The 21,427-nt window shown below is 51.3% G+C and overlaps 1 protein-coding gene and 1 long non-coding RNA gene across 6 annotated transcripts in view; both read left to right on the top strand.

The window, feature by feature from the left end:
- LOC118522388 (uncharacterized) lies at nt 1-4,180 on the top strand. The gene is made up of 2 exons (XR_004910602.2): nt 1-2,941; nt 3,008-4,180. It is a non-coding gene; the product is annotated as an uncharacterized LOC118522388 (long non-coding RNA).
- The window catches only part of CUL4A (cullin 4A), a 44,939-nt gene that overhangs the window by 10,632 nt on the left and 12,880 nt on the right, over nt 1-21,427 (top strand). For 2 of the 5 annotated variants that reach the window (XM_078070063.1, XM_078070064.1), the window contains exons 4-15: nt 4,641-4,709; nt 5,848-5,921; nt 8,520-8,682; nt 9,041-9,130; nt 10,307-10,389; nt 13,453-13,520; nt 14,727-14,845; nt 16,985-17,177; nt 18,971-19,075; nt 19,391-19,501; nt 19,587-19,672; nt 20,069-20,176. In XM_078070063.1, the coding sequence (XP_077926189.1) occupies nt 4,641-4,709; nt 5,848-5,921; nt 8,520-8,682; nt 9,041-9,130; nt 10,307-10,389; nt 13,453-13,520; nt 14,727-14,845; nt 16,985-17,177; nt 18,971-19,075; nt 19,391-19,501; nt 19,587-19,672; nt 20,069-20,176 (1,269 nt within the window). Of the gene's footprint in view, nt 1-4,640; nt 4,710-5,847; nt 5,922-8,519; nt 8,683-9,040; nt 9,131-10,306; nt 10,390-13,452; nt 13,521-14,726; nt 14,846-14,949; nt 15,196-16,984; nt 17,178-18,970; nt 19,076-19,390; nt 19,502-19,586; nt 19,673-20,068; nt 20,177-21,427 lie in introns of those variants that run through there. The other 3 variants (XM_036071384.2, XM_078070065.1, XM_078070066.1) reach the window with 3 other exon arrangements.

Below are 21,427 nucleotides of genomic sequence, written 5' to 3'. Positions count from 1 at the left end.
ATATTAAAACAACAGCTTTCAAAATTCGCATTTATTTATACAAAACCTAACTTTTGTTTCATGTGATCTAATATAACATTTTTTTTTTCAGTGGAATTTTTACATTTAAATTACTCATCTTATTAAAGCAATAGAGTGTCCACTTACTGGGTCTGGTTAAAGTATTTAGGAAAAGTTCTGGAAAATGTCTTAATTTTATGCTGCCATCCTTTTATCTTGTTAAAAAATACCCTCTCTGTTTTCTCTGATGTGTCGAATACCCACTGACTTGGTGATATAAGCCAGCACCCATTTGTAGGCTCAGCCGCGTGTGTAGGGAGCCACGGCTGGGCTCAGTGGGTTCTTTGCTCAGCGTCTGGTTGGCTGAAAGCATGGGGCCAGCCAGTTGGGGTCTCGCCTGAAGCCGCCTTCCAGGCTCGCCACAGTGGTGCAGAGGTCTCCCTCCGTTGCAGGATGGTGCTCTCGGCCCCTGAGGCCGCCCCTGGCTTCTCGCCGCAAGGCCTCTTCTTAGGCAGCATGGTTATTTGCTTCATCCGAACCAGAAGGAAAATGCCCCTCTCTGGTCTGCTGAGACAGAACTGTATGGTGTGACCCTCGTGTTCCCAGCCCTCCCAAGGCCGAGAGAGGGAGTTACAGGCTAGGACTTGGGGGCGGTTTAGCCAGCACCCCCTCGAGGGCCAGCGTCTGTCAGGGAAACGGAGCTCCTTGGATCCTGTCGACAGTCCTTTACAGTCTGGCCTCCACCCACGTCTGCAGCCTTCCCATGATCACAGCCTTCCACGCGTCTCCTGCGTGGGCTTCCTGTTGCAGGGACCTGCTGTGACTGCTCTTCCCTGGTGGGTTTAGGTAGTTGCAGCCTGTTCACTTCTGACTTCTTTTCTAGCTGAAGGAGCCTTTCCGTCCCATGGCCTCGCCTTGAGAAACGGAAGCATTCAGAGCTTGTCGAAGCCTTCAAGGCAGCCACCACGGCTCTGCCGCCCACTGTCGCAGCTCTGGATTCGCCGGGGCCGTGAAGGTCCTGTGGCTTAGGGCAGGGGGTCCCCGCAGAAGTGGGTGAGCAGGGTCCCCTCTGGTTGTCTCGTCTCGGCGTCTGTAAGCACAGCTCTGCCCCTCGGGACACCGGTGACCACACTGCCGGGCCTTTGGAAGACGGCCAGTGTGCCACGTCCCAGACGTGCCCTCCCGCCTCAGTGCCGCCGCTCGGCAGTCCGGGGGGCTGGGCGACGGGCCCGGGAAGCCACGGTCAGGGTGCTGGCGTCTGAAGAGTACCAGAGCCCAGGCTTCCTGCAGGCCACCAGCTGATCCCCAAGTTCCCGTTCCCAGACGGGCACGCGTGAGGGAGAGCCGCTGCAGTTAATTACTCATCTAGCCCTAATCTAACCAAGACCACGTCCTGATTCCTTGATAAACTCACCCTCCTGCCGGCTAACCCTACCTTGTGGCTACACAGATGTGTCCATGAAGTCACTCATTCAGCAAGTCCTCACTCCCTGTCCAGACCACCACCAAACGGTACAAGACGGTGGCTGTGTGTCCTCGGTACCGTGACAGACCACGGCCATAAAAATTACTGTGTATTTCAATGAAGACAAAAGACAAAAAGACATTTGGCCACGTTATACGTCTTTATGAGCGGGAGGCACCTGGAATTCTAAGATGCTCAAATGTTAGAATCAGGAGCAGAGCTTCCCAGAGGGGGTGATGCCGGAGTCCCATCAGACAGGATGGGTAGGGTGTAGCCGGCCACAGAGGGAGGGAGCCATCAGAAGGGGGTGCTCGTGAAGACCCGGAGCAGTTTGGCATGACTGGAACCCGGGAGAACTGCTGGAGTTTGAGGCTGTAATTCTGGGTTGCAGCTTGGATTTGAATCTGTGTATGTACTCCGCAGGCCTTGGACTTCAGTCTGTGCGCGTCTCTGAGCCCTCGCGGGGGGGGGGGGGGGCAAGAGTCCAGCGGGATGAGACCGGTGGCAAGGGAGGCCAGTGTCCACTGCGTTCCAGGCCCTGGCAACAAACAGGAGGACAGAGCTTCAACCCCGAGGTGGGGGGGCTGGCAGGAGATAGAGTCTGCATTTCTGAGACTGCGTGGTGAGGACAGGGCAGCCAGTCCGTGCAGAGGAGATGTTGTGCTTGCAGGAGGGGGTTGATGAGGGGCAGCATCAGAGCTGCCGCAGGCACCTGGACACTCGGGGCAGGAATAGTCCAGGGTAAGCGTACTCGGACTTCTCTCGTGGCTGGGGTGTTCCTGTCTTCCGTGTGGGGCTGCTTTCCAAGCTTGAAGGACTGTCCCCCTCCTCATGCTCTGTTGAGGCCAGCAGGAGGAGTGCTCGGGGAGACCAGGAGGTTCACGTGTGTGATGAGTTCTGCGCTCACCTGCTCCTTTCAAAATAGGTTACCCGCAGTCGGTGATAGGCCTTTTCCCCAAGCCAGGGCCGTCCCCGCGCACCTCACCACTGCTGCGTGCCCTGAACCAGGCGTCAGACGATGCAGCAGGAGGGACGTGCCGTGCGCCCGGGCTCAGTTCACGAGCGCCTCCGGGGAGCCACGGCCAGCGTCCTGCTCTGTGTGCTGCCACGGGACCAGCTCAGCTGCCCCGCGCTCTGTGCATTCAGAGCAGGACAGCCTGCTTTAGGAACGTGGCACAGATAGAACCTATCACTTTTCTCCTCCGGCGTAAGCACTCTCTTTCTGGTTTCTTTCTTCTCTTTGTTTAATCTTTGCAGTCACAGGTAGACGTAGTTTTTTCCACGGTGTATTAGCGTGTTGCCACTGGGTATTTGTTTGCTATCTGAAGATTTGTCTGACTCCTCTCAGTAGGCTGCTTAAACCTTCTCCAGACAGGAGCAGACGGTGTGGGGAACCTGTGACGTGCAAGCTCTTGGACCAGCTCGCAGCATGGCTGCGTGGCGTGCCCCCCCAGCGGTGCTCACGTGAGGCTCTAGGTTTTGATTCATGGAGGGCTGGAGCTCCACGCGTGCCCCCCCAGCGGTGCTCACGTGAGGCTCTAGGTTTTGATTCATGGAGGGCTGGAGCTCCACGCGTGCCCCCTTGTGTGGCCCAGCTGAGCATTCTGTGCTGTTTTCTGTGGGAGTGGCCAGAAGTTACTTCACCCAGCTGTTTGAGGAGCAGCATCTCTCATTAGTGAGCTCTGCACATGGGGCCCGTCCCTCCCAAGGAGACCCTGCACGAGGCAGGGTGCCGCTTGCTCAGTTACAGCACCTGGCCTGTCCGCGGCGGTCGGATCGGCTGCTGTGCGTCTCACCCTGGGCGCCCTCAGCGACACCTGGCCCCCAGCTGGTGCAGACGGCCCGTGGAGGCTGGCCGGGGTATCGGCCACACTGAGTGGCTTGTGCCCAGCACCAGGTGCCAGGGCTGCTGGGTCCCCACTGCAGTGGCACCTGTCTAGATGTGATTGTGACTCAGTCCTTGTTTTTTCAGACTATTTGTATAAGGTTCTAATACCATAGGCCACTATAAATTTGAGCAATTGTAAAATACTTCTTGGAGAATAATGTGTTAACCATTGAACTAGTAGGTCTTTGTTGGGATTTACTATTTTTAATTTATTAGCAAAGCCTCAAGAGAAAAGAAGATGTTTGGCCAGGACCACTGTGGTTGTGGTCAGCTCGCCTCACTGGTGTGATAGGGTGCAGATGTGCCCGTCGGTCCCCCGTGGCCCTCGACCTTCTGTAGGTGCTGGCTGCGTCCCTCCCTCCGCACACCTCCCCGCCAGCAGAAGACTCCGATGCCTGTCTGCTTTGACACGTCACACGCTGGCCGTGGGCTTTTTCTCCTCTGTGCTGTGGATTTTACATCTAACCTCACACCCGTTCTGGGGAAGCGGACAAGGGAAGCTTGTCGCTGGCCCAGCGTCCTAGAGCTAGGACCAAAGGGACGGAAGCCTAGGAGACGCAGGGCCTTCCACCTGAGCAGCTACTTTGTTGATCTGCCCAGATGGAGCGCCGTCTGCACGCAGCTGGGGAGACTGACTGAGCACACGTGTGAAAGGTGCTTCGTAAGCCACGAGGCAGCAGGCAGACATTTAGGACCATGACTTTGCACAAACCTGTGACGGCCATGCTCCAGGCATTTGGTCGTGGTTTGCTCTGAGAGCCCATAATGGGGTTTCTTTTTCCTATAAGCAATATTTTGAGCCTTTCTTAAAAAACATATTCTAATTATCAAGCTGAGAGCGTTCCTAATTTGGTGCATGAATGGGATTTCCCGTCCGTTCTTGCTGAGGCTGTAAGTTAAAGTTAGACTTCAGCCACCTCCCTGCAGCTGCCCGTCCCCTGGTGCTATGAACGGTCGGCCTGCTTCCCCACCACTGGCACCGCCTGGCTCACGATCGGCCCCTCTGTCCTCTGGGAGAGGACCCTAGGTCCAACCGCCCGGAAGCCTGTGACCTGGGCCTTAGTTCAGCCAGCAGGCTCCTCAAGGGACTTGGGAAGGGCAGGGGCGTGCAGCTGCGTTTATCATGAATGCAGGGTGAGATGCAGGGATGGAGAAAACCCGCGTCTCTGGTCTTGTGACAACCGAGTGGTGGGCAGTGTTGTGTGTCAAGGGTGGCAGTGAAGAAGTTAGAACTGCAGTGACTAAACTGGCCGGCATTTGTCATGTTTTCCTTAGCAGATCTGCACAGACTCACTAGATAGTGTTTTATTTTTAAAGAAGATTAACACATGCTGGCAAGATCATTGCAGACAAATGGTAAGCGTACTGACTTTCTGTTAACCCTGGTTTTTAGGTACGTGTGCTGTCCCGGCACGTTCATCACCACTGCTCTGCTGTCTGGTCTCCCCTGCACACTCCCTCTTGGTCCTGTTCACCTCTGGTGGAGCCAGACAGACGGGAGATGGCATAGCGGGGAGGATGTGCCCCTTTTAATACAGCTGTCTTTTTTTCTTTTTAATCAGAGCATGGCCTCATCCACCTTCCCTTACCCACCTAAAGATGGTGTGGGCCAGACCGTGGGCTGAGATAGGGAAGTTCTGTTTAGGGTCAAATGCTTCCATCCAGCTCAATGTAGTTGAACAGCAGAGCAGAGCAAAGCAGGGTGTGCATGCTGCTGTTCTGGACTGGAGTGGCTGCTGACTTGATCTTCACACCAACCCGACATCTCGTGATCCCTGAAAGGGTCTCTCAAGTTTTCCTTGATCCCAGTTTGTGCCTCACAATCGAGCCTGACTTCTAGGTTTTTACTGTAACTGGACAGAGTCTTAGACTTTGTACGTGTGTTGATTCTAATTTGATTTTATGTATGTGAGTTTTTCATGTGGCCTGGTTGTAAGTGAAATCATGGTATCAGTAGCTTTGCTAAGTGGGTTGAATTCTTTTGTTTCCTAAATGAGGTAAACAGGGGACAATGAATGAGCCTCTTTTCCGGCCCAGGCACCTGGTAGATGGTCAGAATAGATGAACGTCTGCTAGGAAGGCTTTGCTCACAAGTCCGGTAGCTTCCATGATAAGAGGATCACAGGGTGGCTGATGATTCTGTGCCCCCCACGCTCTGCTTGCAAAGGAGAGTCAACCACGTGGCCAACAGCCTTGTGCCAACATAATAAGGACTAACTATTTAAAAAGCTTAAAGTGTCTCTTTAGGCCCGTGAGATTTACCACATTAGTCAAGAGATGACCAGATTTCAAAGGTATCTTTTAGGGTAAATGCTTTAAAATCCTTATAGTCAGATTTTCTGGATAAAAGAGGTGAAAATCATGAGGGTCTTGGGGAACATCAAGAAACAATTATTGTTAGATTTGAGACAGTTACCATAGTTGTGGTTCAGAAGGCCTAATCTTGGATATTTAGTTAGCAAGTTATGTAAATAAATGCTTTTCTAATTGCCAGATCATGATCAGAAGTATTTTCCTGTTTTTGGATCGCACTTACGTCCTTCAGAATTCCATGCTTCCTTCTATCTGGTGAGTGAGTCAGTGAGCTATGTCTGCTGCTGCCGTTTGGTCCTTTGTGTCAGCCGGGATCTCGAGTGCACACGTCCAGACCCAGCTGGACCTTAGTCCTGGGGTCAGAGCCGGGGCGGGCCGCACCCGGGGGAGCCCCTTCTGGCACACTGCCCAGCTTGAGTGTCACCATGGGGGTGGCAGGCCAGCGAGGCAGCTCTGTGGGGGGGTGGCAGGCCAGCGAGGCAGCTCTGTGGGGAGGCCCGTTTCTGTCACTGGGCTCTGTGCGTCAGGACCGTCTGGAGCCAATGGGAGGGAGGGAGAGGCTGAGGCCCTCCAGGACCGTCCAGCAGCTGGTCCAGCCAGTGGTCTGGTGAAGGTCTGAGGAAGACTGGGCTGGTGAGGTCATGACCCGGGGTCCTGAAGCCCCCCAGCGCCTCCCCATCCCACCGACCAACCACGTGCACAGAGACCTCCTTTCAATCTGCCCGTCTGCCATGTGGCATCTTTGGGGACGGGGTGAATCAGGAGCTCCCCCCTCTGTCACCCACTTCCACACCCTGTAGAACGCCCTTCACCACGCTGTCCGTCCCCTAGGCGCCCACTGCTGCCTCCACAAAGCCCTGCCTGACCTGATCGGACTTGTCCCTCGTGTCGTCCGCAGGCTCTTCCTGGGCTCTTCTCCCATTCCCTTTAAACCCAGGTTCTTTAAAAAGCGGCTTGCTTTTGCAGTTTCCTTAGCATCGGTTCCCTCTGACCTGAGGCTAGAACTGCTCTTCCTGAGGTGTTGGTGACCCCTGGTTCTATGGATACTTTTTATTTTCTATTACCTGACATCTGTGCAGCTCTGGACACTCCTTGAAAGTCTCCCCTTCCTCAGTCCCCCTTGCTCCTCTTCCCTCTCCAGCCGCTGCTCCCGTTCCCGTTGTGCTAGACGCTCACACGCGTCTGCAGTCTGCTGGCCCCGCACAGAGAGGGTGGCCTTTGTCCAGAGAAACGATAAGGACTGTACTGAGGACGACGTGAACGGCATGGCTGTGAGTCTGTGCCAGGCTCTCTTCTAAGAGGTCCGGCACCTGCCAGCCTGCCGAGTCTGCAGTACGGCTCTAGAGGGGTTACCGTTTTCTCCGTTTTATAGACGGAGAAACTGAGGCAGAGAGTTCCCATAATTTGCTGTTCCCAGGTTGTTGGGCTGCCTAGTCTGAACTGTTAGTTCATAAACATGGTTCATAATGTAACCATGTCATAGAACCTATAAACATCACAGCATCGACGAGACTGGCCTCCGGCCACGGCAGCAGGTGGGAAAGCTACGTCTGGTAGAGCCAGACTCACTGCAGGTGCACGAGAAATGCCCCAGGCAGGACACGGCGGGAGGGCGAGCCTCATCCTAGGCCTGAGCTTCGCAGAATGAGCAGGAGTGCTGAGGTAGGTGAGGCAGAAAGAGGTGGTAATAGAGAAAAGGAAGCCTATGTGGAAACGGGAGCTGCCCAGGGTGAGCTGTTTGTTGGGGAGGCAGGGACATGCGGCCCACAGGCCATCCTGATCGCTGATGCTGGGGAGCGATGGGATTGAGATTTTAGAAAGCAGCAGCTCGCGGCAGAAGAGCAGGTGGATGAGAGCAGACAGTGAGCACTTCATAAGCACCACACGGGCCGCCTGCCTGGCCCGGTGTGGAAGGGCTTTACAGGCGGAAGAGACCGAATGTGTGATCCCATTTTCAGTTAAGGAAGGACAGGCAGGGCCCCAGAGGCACTGCGAGCCAGGGCTGGGGCCAGCACTCCGACCCAGGTGGCCGGCTCGAGCTGCACGGCTGACCCCTGCGCCCACTGTTGGGTCTGGGACGAGCGCAGAGCACCCAGGCCTGCAGCTCCTCCAGGGAGCAGGAAAGGCCTCCTGTGGTGTGTGCTGTAGGAGAGGGTTCACCACAGAGGGGGCTCTCCAGAACCCGCGCCCCCTGCACACTGTTGGCCACCACAGGCATGGCTCACCACCACCGCCTCAGCCGCCCGTTGCGGAGACCTGGCCGGGTCCGGGAGCTCAGTTTTGTCTGGCTACTCAGTACTTGGCACGTAAGGGACCCGTGGAGGTGTTTGCACAGAGCCTGGTACCCCAGGGTTTCTGTGCACAGTGACCGAGCTGGAGTTCCCCAGGCGACACGCCGAGGGAGGATGATAGACTCATAGAGTCACATTGTACGCTCCATTCACCAATGGAGAGGACCGGATAGAGGAGAGGCCCCAGTGCCAGGGGAGGAAGAGTTGGATGACATGCTCTGGAGAGGGACCAGAGCTGGAAAAGGGAGGGACAGAGGGGCTGGGTGGGTGGAGAGTCCTAAATCCCGCCCCAGGAAGAAGGATGTGAGCCACAGTGTTGGCAAGATCCATGTACTTTTCAGTGACAAGCCCAACCCACCCCAGGAAACAGCCTTGAGGAAGCAAGTACAAAGCACACTAGACTGGCCAAAACCAGAAAACACACAAAGGCATACTTGACACGTGGATTTAGAGAGTTAGCAGACGAACAGTTTTGGGATGAGAGTCACTGTCACTTGTAGCTTTACCTAGAACTTCTAAAAAGGGAAACTGAAATATAGTTTTGTTTTTACTGTTTGTACAGGGATATGGGATTGGAACTTTTTAGAAACCATATCATCAGCGATAAAATGGTTCAGAGTAAAAGTATTGATGGAATTCTGCTGTTAATTGAACGAGAGCGAAATGGCGAAGCAGTGGATCGCAGTTTATTGAGAAGCCTGCTGAGCATGCTGTCTGACCTCCAGGTGAGGCCTCCCTGCCCAGCTGCTTACGCTGAACAAGGGGATGTAAGCAGGGTTTCAGTGCAAAATACGAAATCATAAACGTGCTGTGGAATATGTGCGAGGGGAGTGACTCTCAGGCTAGCCGTACGGCACAGGCCACAAAGGAGAGAGCCCTTAAGACACGGGCTCGGCCCTCCCGGGAAAGGACGGGGACCTGCGGCACTCAGAGCAGAGCGCATCGGGCAGCCTGGGCTGCCAGGGTCCCTGAGCCCCGGGGCCGCTCACTGCAGCCGGGCTCCCTGGAAGTCTTGGGTATATCAGCACTTGCTAAGGTAGGTTTCTTTACTGTAAGTGGTCGGTAACTTTCTTCATTTCTTAGGTATATAAAGATTCATTTGAACTGAAATTTTTGGAAGAAACTAATTGTTTATATGCTGCAGAAGGCCAGAGATTAATGCAAGAAAGAGAGGTAAGACAAAGAGTTAACTTTTTTCTTTTTGTAGATGTGCATCTTAAGTGTAATTTCTAGAAAGTTGTCTTGCCGCTTAAACGTTTTATTAGAAGTCTTCTGAAAGACACAGTCTAGCTGAAATTCTCAGTAACGAGCTTCATTCTTATTACAGTAAAGATTTAATTTCTTTTAACTTAGAAACTTTTTTATTTCTGTCTCCCTGCCCCCACCCTAAGTAAAAAAGCCAGTAAGGTAGCTTCTGAAATGTGTAATAAAGTAACTCAAGTTGAAGCAAGAGGATAAAAGGTAAATCTGAAAGAAGAAAGATAAGTCAAACACACCCCAAATCTTCCCTTTGTGTGAGACATTGAAAAAAGTTATTCCAGAAAACCACAGGAAAAAACATGAAATAGTGATATGAACCCAAAATCTTGGTAACCAGTTTCAAAAGTATGAGAGCAGGGAAAGGAAGCTCCCCTGGACCCTCCCCCAAATGTCACTCATCATTGCACAGGACGGACCGACTGTTGGTTCTTCATCCTGGTTTTGGAGAGGGAGTTTTAGGCCCCATACCCAGCCCTGCCCCACCACGAGGTCAGAACGCCAAAGACCCGTGTCATGGGGCCTTTCCTGTGCCGTCACGTGACAGCAGGAATGCCCTTTACCCCTGGAAACATGAAGTGCATTTTGAGATCTTCTGCAACCGGGCTGTTTGGCGTCCTCGAATGAACACGCAGTCTTCTGATTAGCTTTTGCTGACCCTGCTGTCTGTGGGCCAGGGGGTGCGTTAGGCCTGCACCCTCTGACCCAGCTGCTGCTCACCTGCCCACAGGGCCTCAGTGATACGAGGGACCCGTGGTGTTGTCCCTGAGCTTCACGATGAGCAGGGCACAGCAGTGACGTGCTGTCCCGTCCCTCCTTCTAGACTTCCAGTTTACCCTCCAGAATCGAGTTTAAGGGAAGTTTCTTCTACATATCCCGCCTATCCCCCATTACGCTTCACACTTGGCCACTTTCACTCCCCCCACTCATCTGTGTTAATATTTGGCTTGAATATATATTCTGCTTTCCTTTTTTTAATTTTTGTAAGGACAACAGTGTTTGTTTCTTGCGTAACACCAAGAATCTTTGTTACCTAAAAAAAAAGAAAAAAGAATCTTTGTTACTGACATGTTTAAATGTTGTGTTTGGAAGGTTCCAGAATATCTTAACCATGTAAGTAAGCGTTTAGAGGAAGAAGGAGACCGAGTAATCACGTATTTAGACCACAGCACACAGTAAGTACTGTTCATTTACTTGGTTCTTGCAGTTTGAGCACAGTGAACCCTTTTCCTGGCTGGCATTCAGTACTACCTGAGAGTATTTGTGTTGCTTATATTATTTGTGATCATTCAGTACTTGCGAGTGACAAGGGCTGTGTCATGAGATAGTGCCCAAACAGAGCACCTCAGGCCGAGGGGCTTGGCATCTTTGAGTTTAGAGACAGGGATTCTATTAAATCCATGGGGTGTCATTGAATATTGGAAAATTTGGATTATAAACTTTTTGTTAGACATGTAAGATAGCTGTAATTCTTATGGTACTAAGTCATATTATTTTCTCTTTTCATCCAATTTTTTTTTTTCTCTACCTGAGGTTGAAAAGTAGCTAGGGAATAAAAAGGGGAAAAGTTGTGTGAATGTCTGCTTCTCGCTGTGCACATAACCTTTATTCAAGTGAGGAGAGGTAAGAACAGAAAGGGGATAGAAAAGAGACTGAAGGATAAAATGTGCAAAGCTTGTGACTCACCGGGAGCCGGCGGGATGAAAGAAAGGGGCAGAGTTACAGCACTTTGAGAATAGAGGGTCAGGAGAGGAAAGATGCCTTTAAATATTTGAGGGGCCCGTGGGGAGCCCAGGATCTGCGGAGAGTGACAGTCATGCCGAAGCCAGGATGGCCTTGTTCGGGGTGCTGTGGGGACGCAGAGCTCCAGCTGGGGAGTGAGAGGGGCCACAGGGGCTGGAGGCCGGCAGCAGGGAGGTACAAGGAGTAGGAGAGGAAATGACAAATGGTATCAGATCACGCCAGTGGGTCAAGTCAAGGATGGATAAAAGCATTGGTTGAGTATCTGCTACATTTCTTTTTTTTTTTTTTAGTGATATTTTCCGTGTAGCACGAAGTTCAAGAACAGGCCGAGCTAGCCGGTGTACTGATTAGGGAGCTCTGTATATGGTAGATCCCGTAGCAGAGCAAGGGAGCTGCCCGCACGGGCTCAGGTCGGAGGAAGGGCGGGGTCCCGGCGCTGCTGGACCTTCTCCTTTATGACCCAGAGGCACTGGGCGCGGTGCTCCCGTTCGCTTTTGTATATGCTAATGCACTCTTGTATGTAGGCTCTACTTTAAACCCCTCCCCCCCAGTTTTAAAAAATGCATCGCTTAGAAGAGTATTTGTAAATGATTTAAGTACAGGAGTACTAGGTGGTTCACCCCCGGGCTCAGGCACAGGTGGGTCGAAGGAGCACCGACTGAGGTGGCTTCTGCCACCACAAAATAAAAAGTCGTCGTCAGGAAGAGGGAGACTGAGGACAAATAAGCAGCCACAACAGCCTTAGGGCTGGGCTCGGGGTGCCCCTTCCAGCCCCACCTGCCCTCAGTCCGAGCACCAAGGACGGAGCCCATGCAGATGAAGAGCATGCTTGAGAGCCCCAGGGCGTTGTCTCCGGCTGCAGCGTGTGGCCCACCTCACTCTGGACAGCGCGGCTAGGTCGCTTGGCAGGCCTCGCCCCAGGGACGGCTTCTGTGTGCCCCTCAGTGCGGGAAGGACCCGCTCTCCCGTTGGTTGGCAGGAATTCTCATACTGCAGAATCAGTGAGTTGTCACCGTGGACTAGGAGGTCAGTCTTTGGGCACCTGGGTGCTCAGGCGGTGAGTTCCGCAGGACTGTCCCTCTGGTCACAAGGGGTCTCTGGTGTCTGCCCTTAGCCCGGGGCCTGTCCCGGCACCCGCGCTACGGTAGGCGTCACACGGACCGTTGGGATGAAGACCATGGTTGGGTTTCTAGAACCGCAGTCTAGGCCATAGGCTGCCTAGAAGCAGGGATTCTGTGAACACAGGAAGAGTTGCTCAGCATCGTTAGTCATCAGGGAAGTGCAGATCAAAACCAGACGCCCAGTCCCACTTCACACCCACCAGACGTGGAGAGTGGAACCCTCGTGCCCCGCCGACAGGAACGTAAACCGGGCGGCTGCTGGGGAGACAACTCAGTAGCTCCTCAGAGTGCTGTCCGGAGTTACAGGGTTTTCCAGTGCACTAGTTCTCCTGCTAAATATGTACATAAAAACGTACGTTCACACTGAACTTGTATGCACATTTTCATAGCAGCTGTATTCGTCGTAGGCTACGGGTAGAGACCACCCGTTGGCCGCTGATGCGCGGGTTTGACGCTGTTCAGGGCAAGAGCAGGTGCACCGCTGGCCCTGCTGTCCACCTCTGACCTTTGACCTCCACCCCAAATCCCATGGCCCTGCTCTCCCTCTTGGAGGCAGACTGGGAGGGTGCTGGCCGGCCCCTCGCCCCTCGCGCTGCTCCTCAGTCCGCCCAGTCTCTGACCTCTGCCCTCTTGCGGAGTAGGGGCTGGGGCTTGGAGACGACGTCTGCTGCGCCTCTCTCTAGAGTCACCGTGAGGTTTAAGCTGCTCTGTTGAGAAGTTCTTTATGAAGCAAGGGCTCAGGAAGATGCCCAAAATTAATAATCCTGGGACTAAAGCACATGTTGTGACCTTTGAATAACAACTGAAAGTAAAGGAACTGTGGATGGTACACCCGGGAAGAGTAGTTCTGCGTGTCCCTGTGAGTGTGGCAGCCACATTTACGGACGTTCCAGATTCTCAGACGTTCTGTTCTGCGTGACACTCCTGCGGTGTGAGCCTCACATCGGAGCCTTGATAAGTAGGATTTTTGACAAGTGGTCGTGGGAGGGGACAGGCCTGTCCAAGTGGAAGGTGATGGGGCTGGAGCGGAGCAGGCCGAGCAATGGAAGATGGGGAGGCTAGGGTGCCTTGCACTCAAAGGGCAAAGTCTTCTTTCGAAAACCACCAGCCAAGCTGGGAGTGCGGTGTGTGCTGGTGTCCCCCTCTCCCTGGACCCCCGGTCCCTTTATGTTATTCAGTAGATAGTTAAAGACTTTGGCGTCTGCTCGGACGGCAGGGAGATTGTTCGTGGTCGGAGGGAATGGCTGTTGTGGTGTCCGTTGGTCTCTGATTGACTCCACGTGATGTCTGTGACCGTAAACTCCGCTTCTTCACAGCTGACCAGAGTCTCTCCTTTTACTTCCATCTCTGACTTTTCATCTTTGTCTCATGTAGGAAACCGCTGATTGCTTGTGTGGAGAAGCAGCTCTTAGGAGAACATTTAACAGCAATTCTGCACAAAGGTAGGTTTTCCTAACTTGTGTCAGTTAGACCGAATGACGGTCCTTAATATATTAAGAAAGCAAGTGAGACATCGCACATGACAACGTAAAGGACATTTTTTATTGTAATACGACAATCACTAAAAATCGTTAGGAATAACAAACATGTTAGCCCTTGGGGAAAATGAGTTCAGAGAAATAGTGAACAGCCTCTGGTAGAAACCCCGTGGAATGCGCTCGTGACCAAAGCTGCCGAGAGACCCTCCCAACCACAGCTTGCGGCTGGGTCCTCGTGCGGCTGGGTCCTCCTTCGCTGGAGCGGTGCTCACCGGTGCTAGCCCACGCAGAGCGCCACGGGTGTCGGCTGCTTGGACAGGCCCTTAGATTGTCCGGGGCTTCCTCCCCATGCCCTCCGCTCAGCTGAATGCCAGCTGAACCACCAGGTGGCTGGGGATGTAAGCCAGAGTGCACTTGCCCATCCTGAGTCTCCTGGAAGAGCGAGCACGTGACATTGCTGACTGAGCAGTGTTCTCTTCCGCGCTACATCCCTCGTGTCGCTCTTCAAGCCCTGGGGAGGAGTGACTCCAGCAGCCACCATGCACCTGCTGTTTGATTTGTTCAGTCTGCTCTCCTCGTTAATTCCTGCCCTTCAAGGTGTGCTTCCTTCCCTGGACATTAGAGTGAGCCCAGTCTCACCTCTTATAACACGTTTGTACTTGGCGTTACTTTTTATAGCTCTCAAGTATTTAATGTTACCACTTAGAAGTCGGGTTGGAGCTACAGGATCTATTTCAAGATAGTAGAGACCTTAAAGCTTAATCATGGGAAGACCCAGAATTATAAACATAAATTAGAAATTAAAAGAAAAATAAATAATCAGCTGAAAGATGAGACCTGGTAACTCCCCCTGTGACAGATCTGCTGAGCGACAAACTTGATCAGAGGTAACATGGGGCCGTGAGGCGCCGGGGGCGATCGGGGAGCACTGGCCAGGCCGCTGTTAGTGAGACCAGGGCTTCCATGGCCCGAGGGATTAAGGAACACACCTGCCCGCCTGCTCAGAAAATGACCCTGCCTGACAGGGTCTTCTCAGATTCTGGAGACCAACTTGCCTACATAGAAATAAGCAGCGGTCCCTGCATTTGTGACTTACGTAGTAGCGGTTGCGTGGTGCAGACCACGCCGACTCGCTCACATGATGTGCTTCCGTTTGCTGTGCGGTCTCAGGGCTGGACCACCTGCTTGATGAGAACAGAGTGCCCGACCTCACTCAGATGTACCAGCTGTTCAGCCGCGTGAAGGGCGGGCAGCAGATCCTGCTGCAGCACTGGAGTGACTACATCAAGGTGCGTGGGGCCGTCTCGGTGGGCGATGACCGTGCCTTGTGGGGTGTGCGGTGCCTGGCAGAGGAGCTGGGCAGTCTGGAGACACCCTGGTTTTCTTGTGGCAGGTGCTTGGGTGGACAGCTGTCTTGCATTTCCTTCCAGATCGCTGGTGCAAACCTTTTTTTTAAAGATAACACCAACAGTGCGAGCACCGCCTACAACCAGGTGTGATAAAGTCTGCCATTCATCAGCTGCCTGGGCTCCAGTTCCAGTTCCAACCACGATTTTCAAAGAGTTGCCATTTTGTGAATCTGCTTTTTAAATGTCCGTGCCTTTGCTCATGAGAATTATTACACATTTTGGAACACCCATGTACTGTGTATGCTGCTTCATTTTCTAGCCATCCAGGACTATTACTTTCACGATACTTTGATGTTTCTTGGCACGTTGGCCTGTGGTTATGGGAAGGCGGCAGGAGGGCTCTTGGGCTGGAGTGCTCATGCCCGACCACGGTGATGGGTGCACAAGGCTGCCCCCAGCGATAAGTCCAGAGAACAGTACACACCGGGGGGTGGGGGAGGGGCGGGAGGGAGAAACAGGTGAAACTGGGGCAGTCTGGAGAAGGTGGGTGTAGGGTATCAGTGCCCGTACCCCAACAGTGATGCTGCTCTATCGTTTTGCCAAATGTTAGCATCGGGGGGAGCTAGGCAAAGTGTGTAAGGATCTCTTCACTCTCTACTGCATGTGAATCTGTAATTATCACAAGAAAAAATTCCATTAAATAGAAGGGGTAATGGGAAGCTTGCATGCTGCCTTACGGAACAGTCAGCCCTAAGAGTGCATATCCGTGTACACGTGGAACGCTCATGCACACGTCACCACACCCCCGAAACGTATACAGCAGCATCGGAGGTGAAAGTCATAGCGGGCTCACTCTGGGTCACAGAGCTTCATGTTACGGAAAGTCTGAGGGGGGGGGAGTGCGGGTGTTGCTGACGAGTAGCCCTCCAGGGAGCAGGGACGTGCAGCGAACATGGCAGGTTCCCAGGAGTTTCAGTCCGGCTAGTAAGAGTGTAGTAAAAGTGAGTGTCCATCAGGGATACGCAGTCACACCGAGACACAACACAGGTGTGTGGCTGTCACAGGGAAGGTGACCCTTGGCGCTGTGTGTGTTACTTGCCATCAGTGCAGAAGTGCAGAGCAGAAAGTCCCAGCCCTGCTGGTCATACGGTGTCCCTCCACTTACGTGCGTGACTCCTGAGTATGCATGTATATGCTACTGAGGTCGGTTTTCCAAAAACATATGTATTATTTCTATCAAAAGACAAAATTTGACTGAGTACATTTTGAAGATCTTACTGGCTGTACTTGGTGATTCATGAACCGGGCAGCGCACCATCCAGCAGATAGAGAGGAGCCCCGGGAGATAAGGGGGACTTTCACAGGCAGGAGCGGGCAGGACAGGAAGTTCTTGTAGTAAAGAGCAGTTGGTGTGGCAAGGTCGCCTTCCTCGGGGGACGGCAGGGATCTGTCTGGCAGAGGTCCTCCCTAGTGCTGGCAAGCCTGCTGCTCGCTCCAGGACTCCCTTCCTTGGAGGGGCAGGCCGTAGGTCCCGGTCTGCTGGCGTGGGGCTGGGCACGGGGACTGCGCTCGGGGCCTGCCGTCTCTCTCTGTAAACACGTCAGAGAGGGGCTGTACTCAGCATGGTTACACCACCCGGGAGCACATTTCCTCAGGAGCCGCTATGTCACGTACAGACTTCGAGATGTTGAATAGGGCGCGTTTGAACTGAAAGTACAGGCTAAAAACTGAGCTCCTGCTGGTTAGCAGGGGGCAGAAAGAACACCGTAGTCAAGAAGCCCAAGTGGGTGTATTGGGTTAATGGGAACTTCTGTTTAGGAATTCATATGTAAAAGGTTTTTTTAAAACCGTGGACGCTAATTTATAAATTCTTCCAGAAGCAGAATTGTAACACTGAAGCATTAATTGTATATTCACTTAATTTTTTGAATGTGGGCCGAATCTGACTTGAAATTATTTAGTATTTAACACCAACAGTAATTAATTTATATAAAAGTACTATGATTGTTTGAGAGCAGGAGAAAATGTGTGGTAACATTGCCTGTGGGTGAGTTGGTGTGTGTGTGTGTGTTCTTGTAGACTTTTGGGACAACAATTGTGATCAATCCTGAAAAAGACAAAGATATGGTACAGGATCTGCTGGATTTTAAGGATCGGGTGGACCATGTGATAGAAGTGTGCTTCCAGAGAAATGAGAAGTTCATCAACTTGATGAAGGAGTCCTTTGAAACGTTTATCAACAAGAGGCCAAATAAGCCTGCGGAGCTGATAGGTAGGAAAACAGACTTCCATACAGTTTTTTAATATAGGAAAATGAGGCAGAACTCAAGCAAACGTTTTTTTCCCAGAATGTTTAAGCTCCTCTTGGGGAGGGTGGGGAAGGATTTGTATTACACCTTATTAGGACACACGTTTTTTTCAGAAATGTGTGTATATGTTATGTATATATATAAGCACATGGCATTTCCGCAATGGTGAACGTAGTAGTAATGTTGTAAAGATAAAGCTTGACGTCACAGAAGGAAGAGACAAAAATTTATTCTCATGTGCATTTCCTACACTAGCAGCTCCAGAGCTGTATTTGATAAAAATGAGCCCTGGTTCTGTCTTGATTGCAAGTAATTTGTGCTCAGAAACTGGATGAAGAGGATTTGTTCTACACAAATGTCTCTGGGTTATGAGGATGACTTGATTAATTTCTAGAGTACATTTAGCAGGAAGATATTACTCAGTCCCTACCTTTGCATCCTCTCATCAGTACTAAAATAGGATAAAATTGGATGAGGTCTTTTTTTCTTTTTTTTTTTTTGGATGATTCCTTTTTTTTTTTTTAAGATAACCATGTTATCTTAAAAGATAACATGGTTAGCGCTGTGAATTGTGTAAGACTGTTGAATCACAGACTTGTACCTCTGAAACAAATAATACATTATATGTTAAAAAAAAAAAAAAAAGAAGATAGCAGGAGGGGAAGAATGAAGAGGGGGGATTTGGAGGGAGAGATGAACCATGAGAGACTATGGACTCTGAGAAACTGAGGGTTCTAGAGGGGATGGGGGTGGGGGGATGGGTTGGCCTGGTGATGGGTATTAAAGAGGGCACGTTCTGCATGGAGCACTGGGTGTTACACGCAAACAATGAGTCGTGGAACACTACGTCAAAAACTAATGATGTAATGTATGGTGATTAACATAATAAAAAAAACTAACAAAAAAAAAGATAACATGGTTTAAGATGAAACCGTTTTTAAATGATCACTTTATCCAGTTATGTTGTAGTAATACCAAAACGTATTTCAGGATTCATAGCCTCTCACTAATCAGTGAAGGTTTTTAGGCAAAGGGCAAAGAAAGAAATAGTAAATACAGTGATTCAACATTGGGCTTATTGATTATTGTTGAGGATATGTGATGGGAATGTGGGGTTCATCATGCAGTTCTCTACTTTTGTGTATGTTCAGAGTATTTCGTAATAAAAAATCGTGAAGGAAGAAACTAATAAAAGCAGCAACAAGAGGGGCCCCTGGCTGGCTCAGGCAAGGGAGCATGCAACTCTGCATCTCAGGGCTGTGGGTTCGAGCCCCACATTGAACGTAGAGTGCTTAAAAAAATAAAATCTTAAAAGGCAGCAACAAAAGAAATTCACAAGGCAGTTTAGTTTGGCCTTTGTACCACTTTATGGACTATGGTTTCTCCAAAGATGGATATTTAACTCTTGGCCAAAGCCCACGGTTGATCCGTGTGGTCTCAGCAACAAGAGGCCGAGTGGCCTGCTCTCCCCTGGGTTCAGGGATGCCCCGTGTCAAAGATGGGCCGTTCCAGTGGAGCAGTAATGCGTTGTGAAACCCAGGCATGTGATTCAAGTATTTATTCTCACATAATTGGAAAATATCTTAGAAAATCAAATTATCTGCCTTTTTTCATATAATGTCATTTTGGAAAGGTTCCAGGGGGTTGCCGTCTGCTTTTTGCTTGTAGAAATTAAAGATGTTCTTTTTTCTGTTTAGAAAATGTATCATATAACAAATACTTATTCTTCAAACAATTTAAACTCTTAATCTCACAGCAAAGCACGTTGATTCAAAGTTGAGAGCGGGTAATAAAGAAGCAACAGACGAAGAGCTGGAGAGGATTCTTGACAAGGTCATGATAATATTCAGGTTCATTCACGGTGAGATACCCTCTACGCTGTTCCTATTAACACTGAGCATGGAGAAAAGGTTGCCCGGTCCAGACATCTGGATTTGGGCCCTGTCTTTTCTTGAGGAAGCTTGACTGAGACGTTTCCCCTTCGTGCTAGCACAGGAGGTAGAGGGATGGCCGCCGCCTATTGCATTGCAAGTGTTCTTTTGTGGTGGCGTCCCAGGAGGCTTGCGTGCTAGGGCAGCGTGCCGCAGAACGGACACTTAGACTGTCCACAGTCGGAGGGAAGATTTCCATATTAACTGTCTGATGTCTCGTGTCGTTCTCATTTGGTTATAAATAGGGAAAGATGTCTTTGAAGCATTTTATAAAAAAGATTTGGCCAAAAGACTCCTGGTTGGGAAAAGCGCCTCAGTAGATGCTGAGAAATCGATGTTGTCAAAACTAAAGCATGGTAAGCGTGTGGGCCCCGGGGTGTGTCCCTCCTCTGTGCTGGGCCTTGTCCCCAGTGGTGTTCACGCCCTCTGCTTGTGTCCCAGAGTGTGGCGCTGCTTTCACCAGCAAGCTGGAAGGCATGTTCAAGGACATGGAGCTCTCCAAGGACATCATGGTCCAGTTCAAGCAGGCAAGCTGTGTTTTTGTTCAAGTAGAACAGCTGTATGTAAGCGATCCCACTTTACGTTATGTCAAGCCCTCGGCCTTAAAAGTGACAGTCCTCACACATTTGAGTAACTTAAATTCAAAATGAAAAAGAAAAATAATCCCTAAAAATGTATAACAGAAATCTGATTTAATAAGTGTAATAGTATCCTGTGTTGGTAACATAACCAAAGAAGAAGGAGAAATATCCCAAGTGGCTTTGGAACGTGTCATGTGTCTTCAGTGGAATGTGTTCTCAGGACTACATACAAACACATGTTGAACCGTATTTTGAAAATTAACACCACTTACCTTTTTATGAGCTAGTTATTTTGGATGGTATTCTACAGTACTTATTTTATCTTGTTGTCTTTGTTTTTAGTATATGCAGAATCAGAGCGACCCGGGCTCTATAGATCTAACAGTGAACATACTTACGATGGGTTACTGGCCCACATACACGCCTATGGAAGTGCATCTAACTCCAGAAGTAAGTGTTTGAAAGAGCATTTGTCCTTTGCGTTTCATGTGTCAGCGCTGCCAAAGTGCCGTAGACTTCTTACACGCCTTCCGTGCACAGATGTGTTATCTGTCACGAGATATTTAATGAGAGGGTTTTAAATCCCACCATCATGGACCCAGTGTCCTTGTGGTCTCTGGAAAGCAGTGTTGCTCAGTGACTGCCTGTGACCCTGCCCGGCTCCTTCTGACACCCCCGCGCCCCTCGCCAGGCCCCTGGCTGACCGTCGAGAAGGCAGCGGCCCAGGTGCTGGGAGGCGCTGCTTGCTGGTTGTCATTCAGTCCCAGCGTGGACACTCCGGGTCTCGCGGGCGCCACTGCTCAGGGCTTCGTAGGTCGGCCACAACTTCGGGCCTGCTGGGGATTTGCAGAGAGGAGGGAGGGTCCTGGGCTCGGGAACTTAAAACCAGCCCCAGCACCGTTAATCATAATACCAGGTGACATGGAAGAGAACTGCTTCCGGCGTGGCTCGGGGAAGTAGAAGCAGCAGGGACGAGGACCTTCTAGAAAGGGCCCAGGAAGGCATGGAGTTGCGGGAACAGGGAGCCCAGGTTGGAAGCAGTCCCTCTGGAGGCTGCTTGTTCCATTTCCAAGACCAGGTCTTTCAGGATTTTCTTGTTTCTGGCCCCACTGGTTGCCTTTGTGGTTTTATTCTTACTGCTTGTTTGTTTTTAATTTATTGTTGAAGTACAGTTGATGTACCGTTCTACTCACTGTCTTCGTTTTGCCTCTGCCTCTGCTTTGGACACTGACGTTCCCAGAGCCCTTCAGCTCCCTCCTCAGCCCGCACAGGCACTGAGGCTCCAGCCTGTGAGTCCCTGGGCCTGAGTGCACACGGACGTGCCAGGCTCAGCACCCCAGATTGCTCTCGTCCCCCCACCCCCCTGCCTGAGTCCCCACCCTGTGGGGAGTGCAGCTGCTCGATGCAGAGACTCCATCCCAAGCTGCCTGTGGGCTCCACGCACCCCCCGCCCCCGTCGCCACGTTCTCCACGGCCGCTGTGTGTCACTGTCCGAGATGGAGTCTCCTGCAGAAACCCTCCCTCCCTCCTCACCGCGCTCAGCTACACCTGTGCCTGTTGGGGTGCTGCCGGTTTGTTCACTTCTTACTCTGAGGTGGTTGAGACTCAGGGGACTTCGTGGGAACCGTTCAGAGTGTCCCCAGAAGCTGTTGCCTGTGTTTCCAGCCCTGCCGCTGGTGGTGATCCTTCCCTCTGCATGGA

The sequence above is a fragment of the Halichoerus grypus genome, chromosome 4 (assembly GCF_964656455.1).
Source record: "Halichoerus grypus chromosome 4, mHalGry1.hap1.1, whole genome shotgun sequence".
NCBI classification, from domain to species: Eukaryota; Metazoa; Chordata; class Mammalia; order Carnivora; family Phocidae; genus Halichoerus; species Halichoerus grypus.
This window is presented reverse-complemented; position numbering and strand designations above follow the sequence as displayed.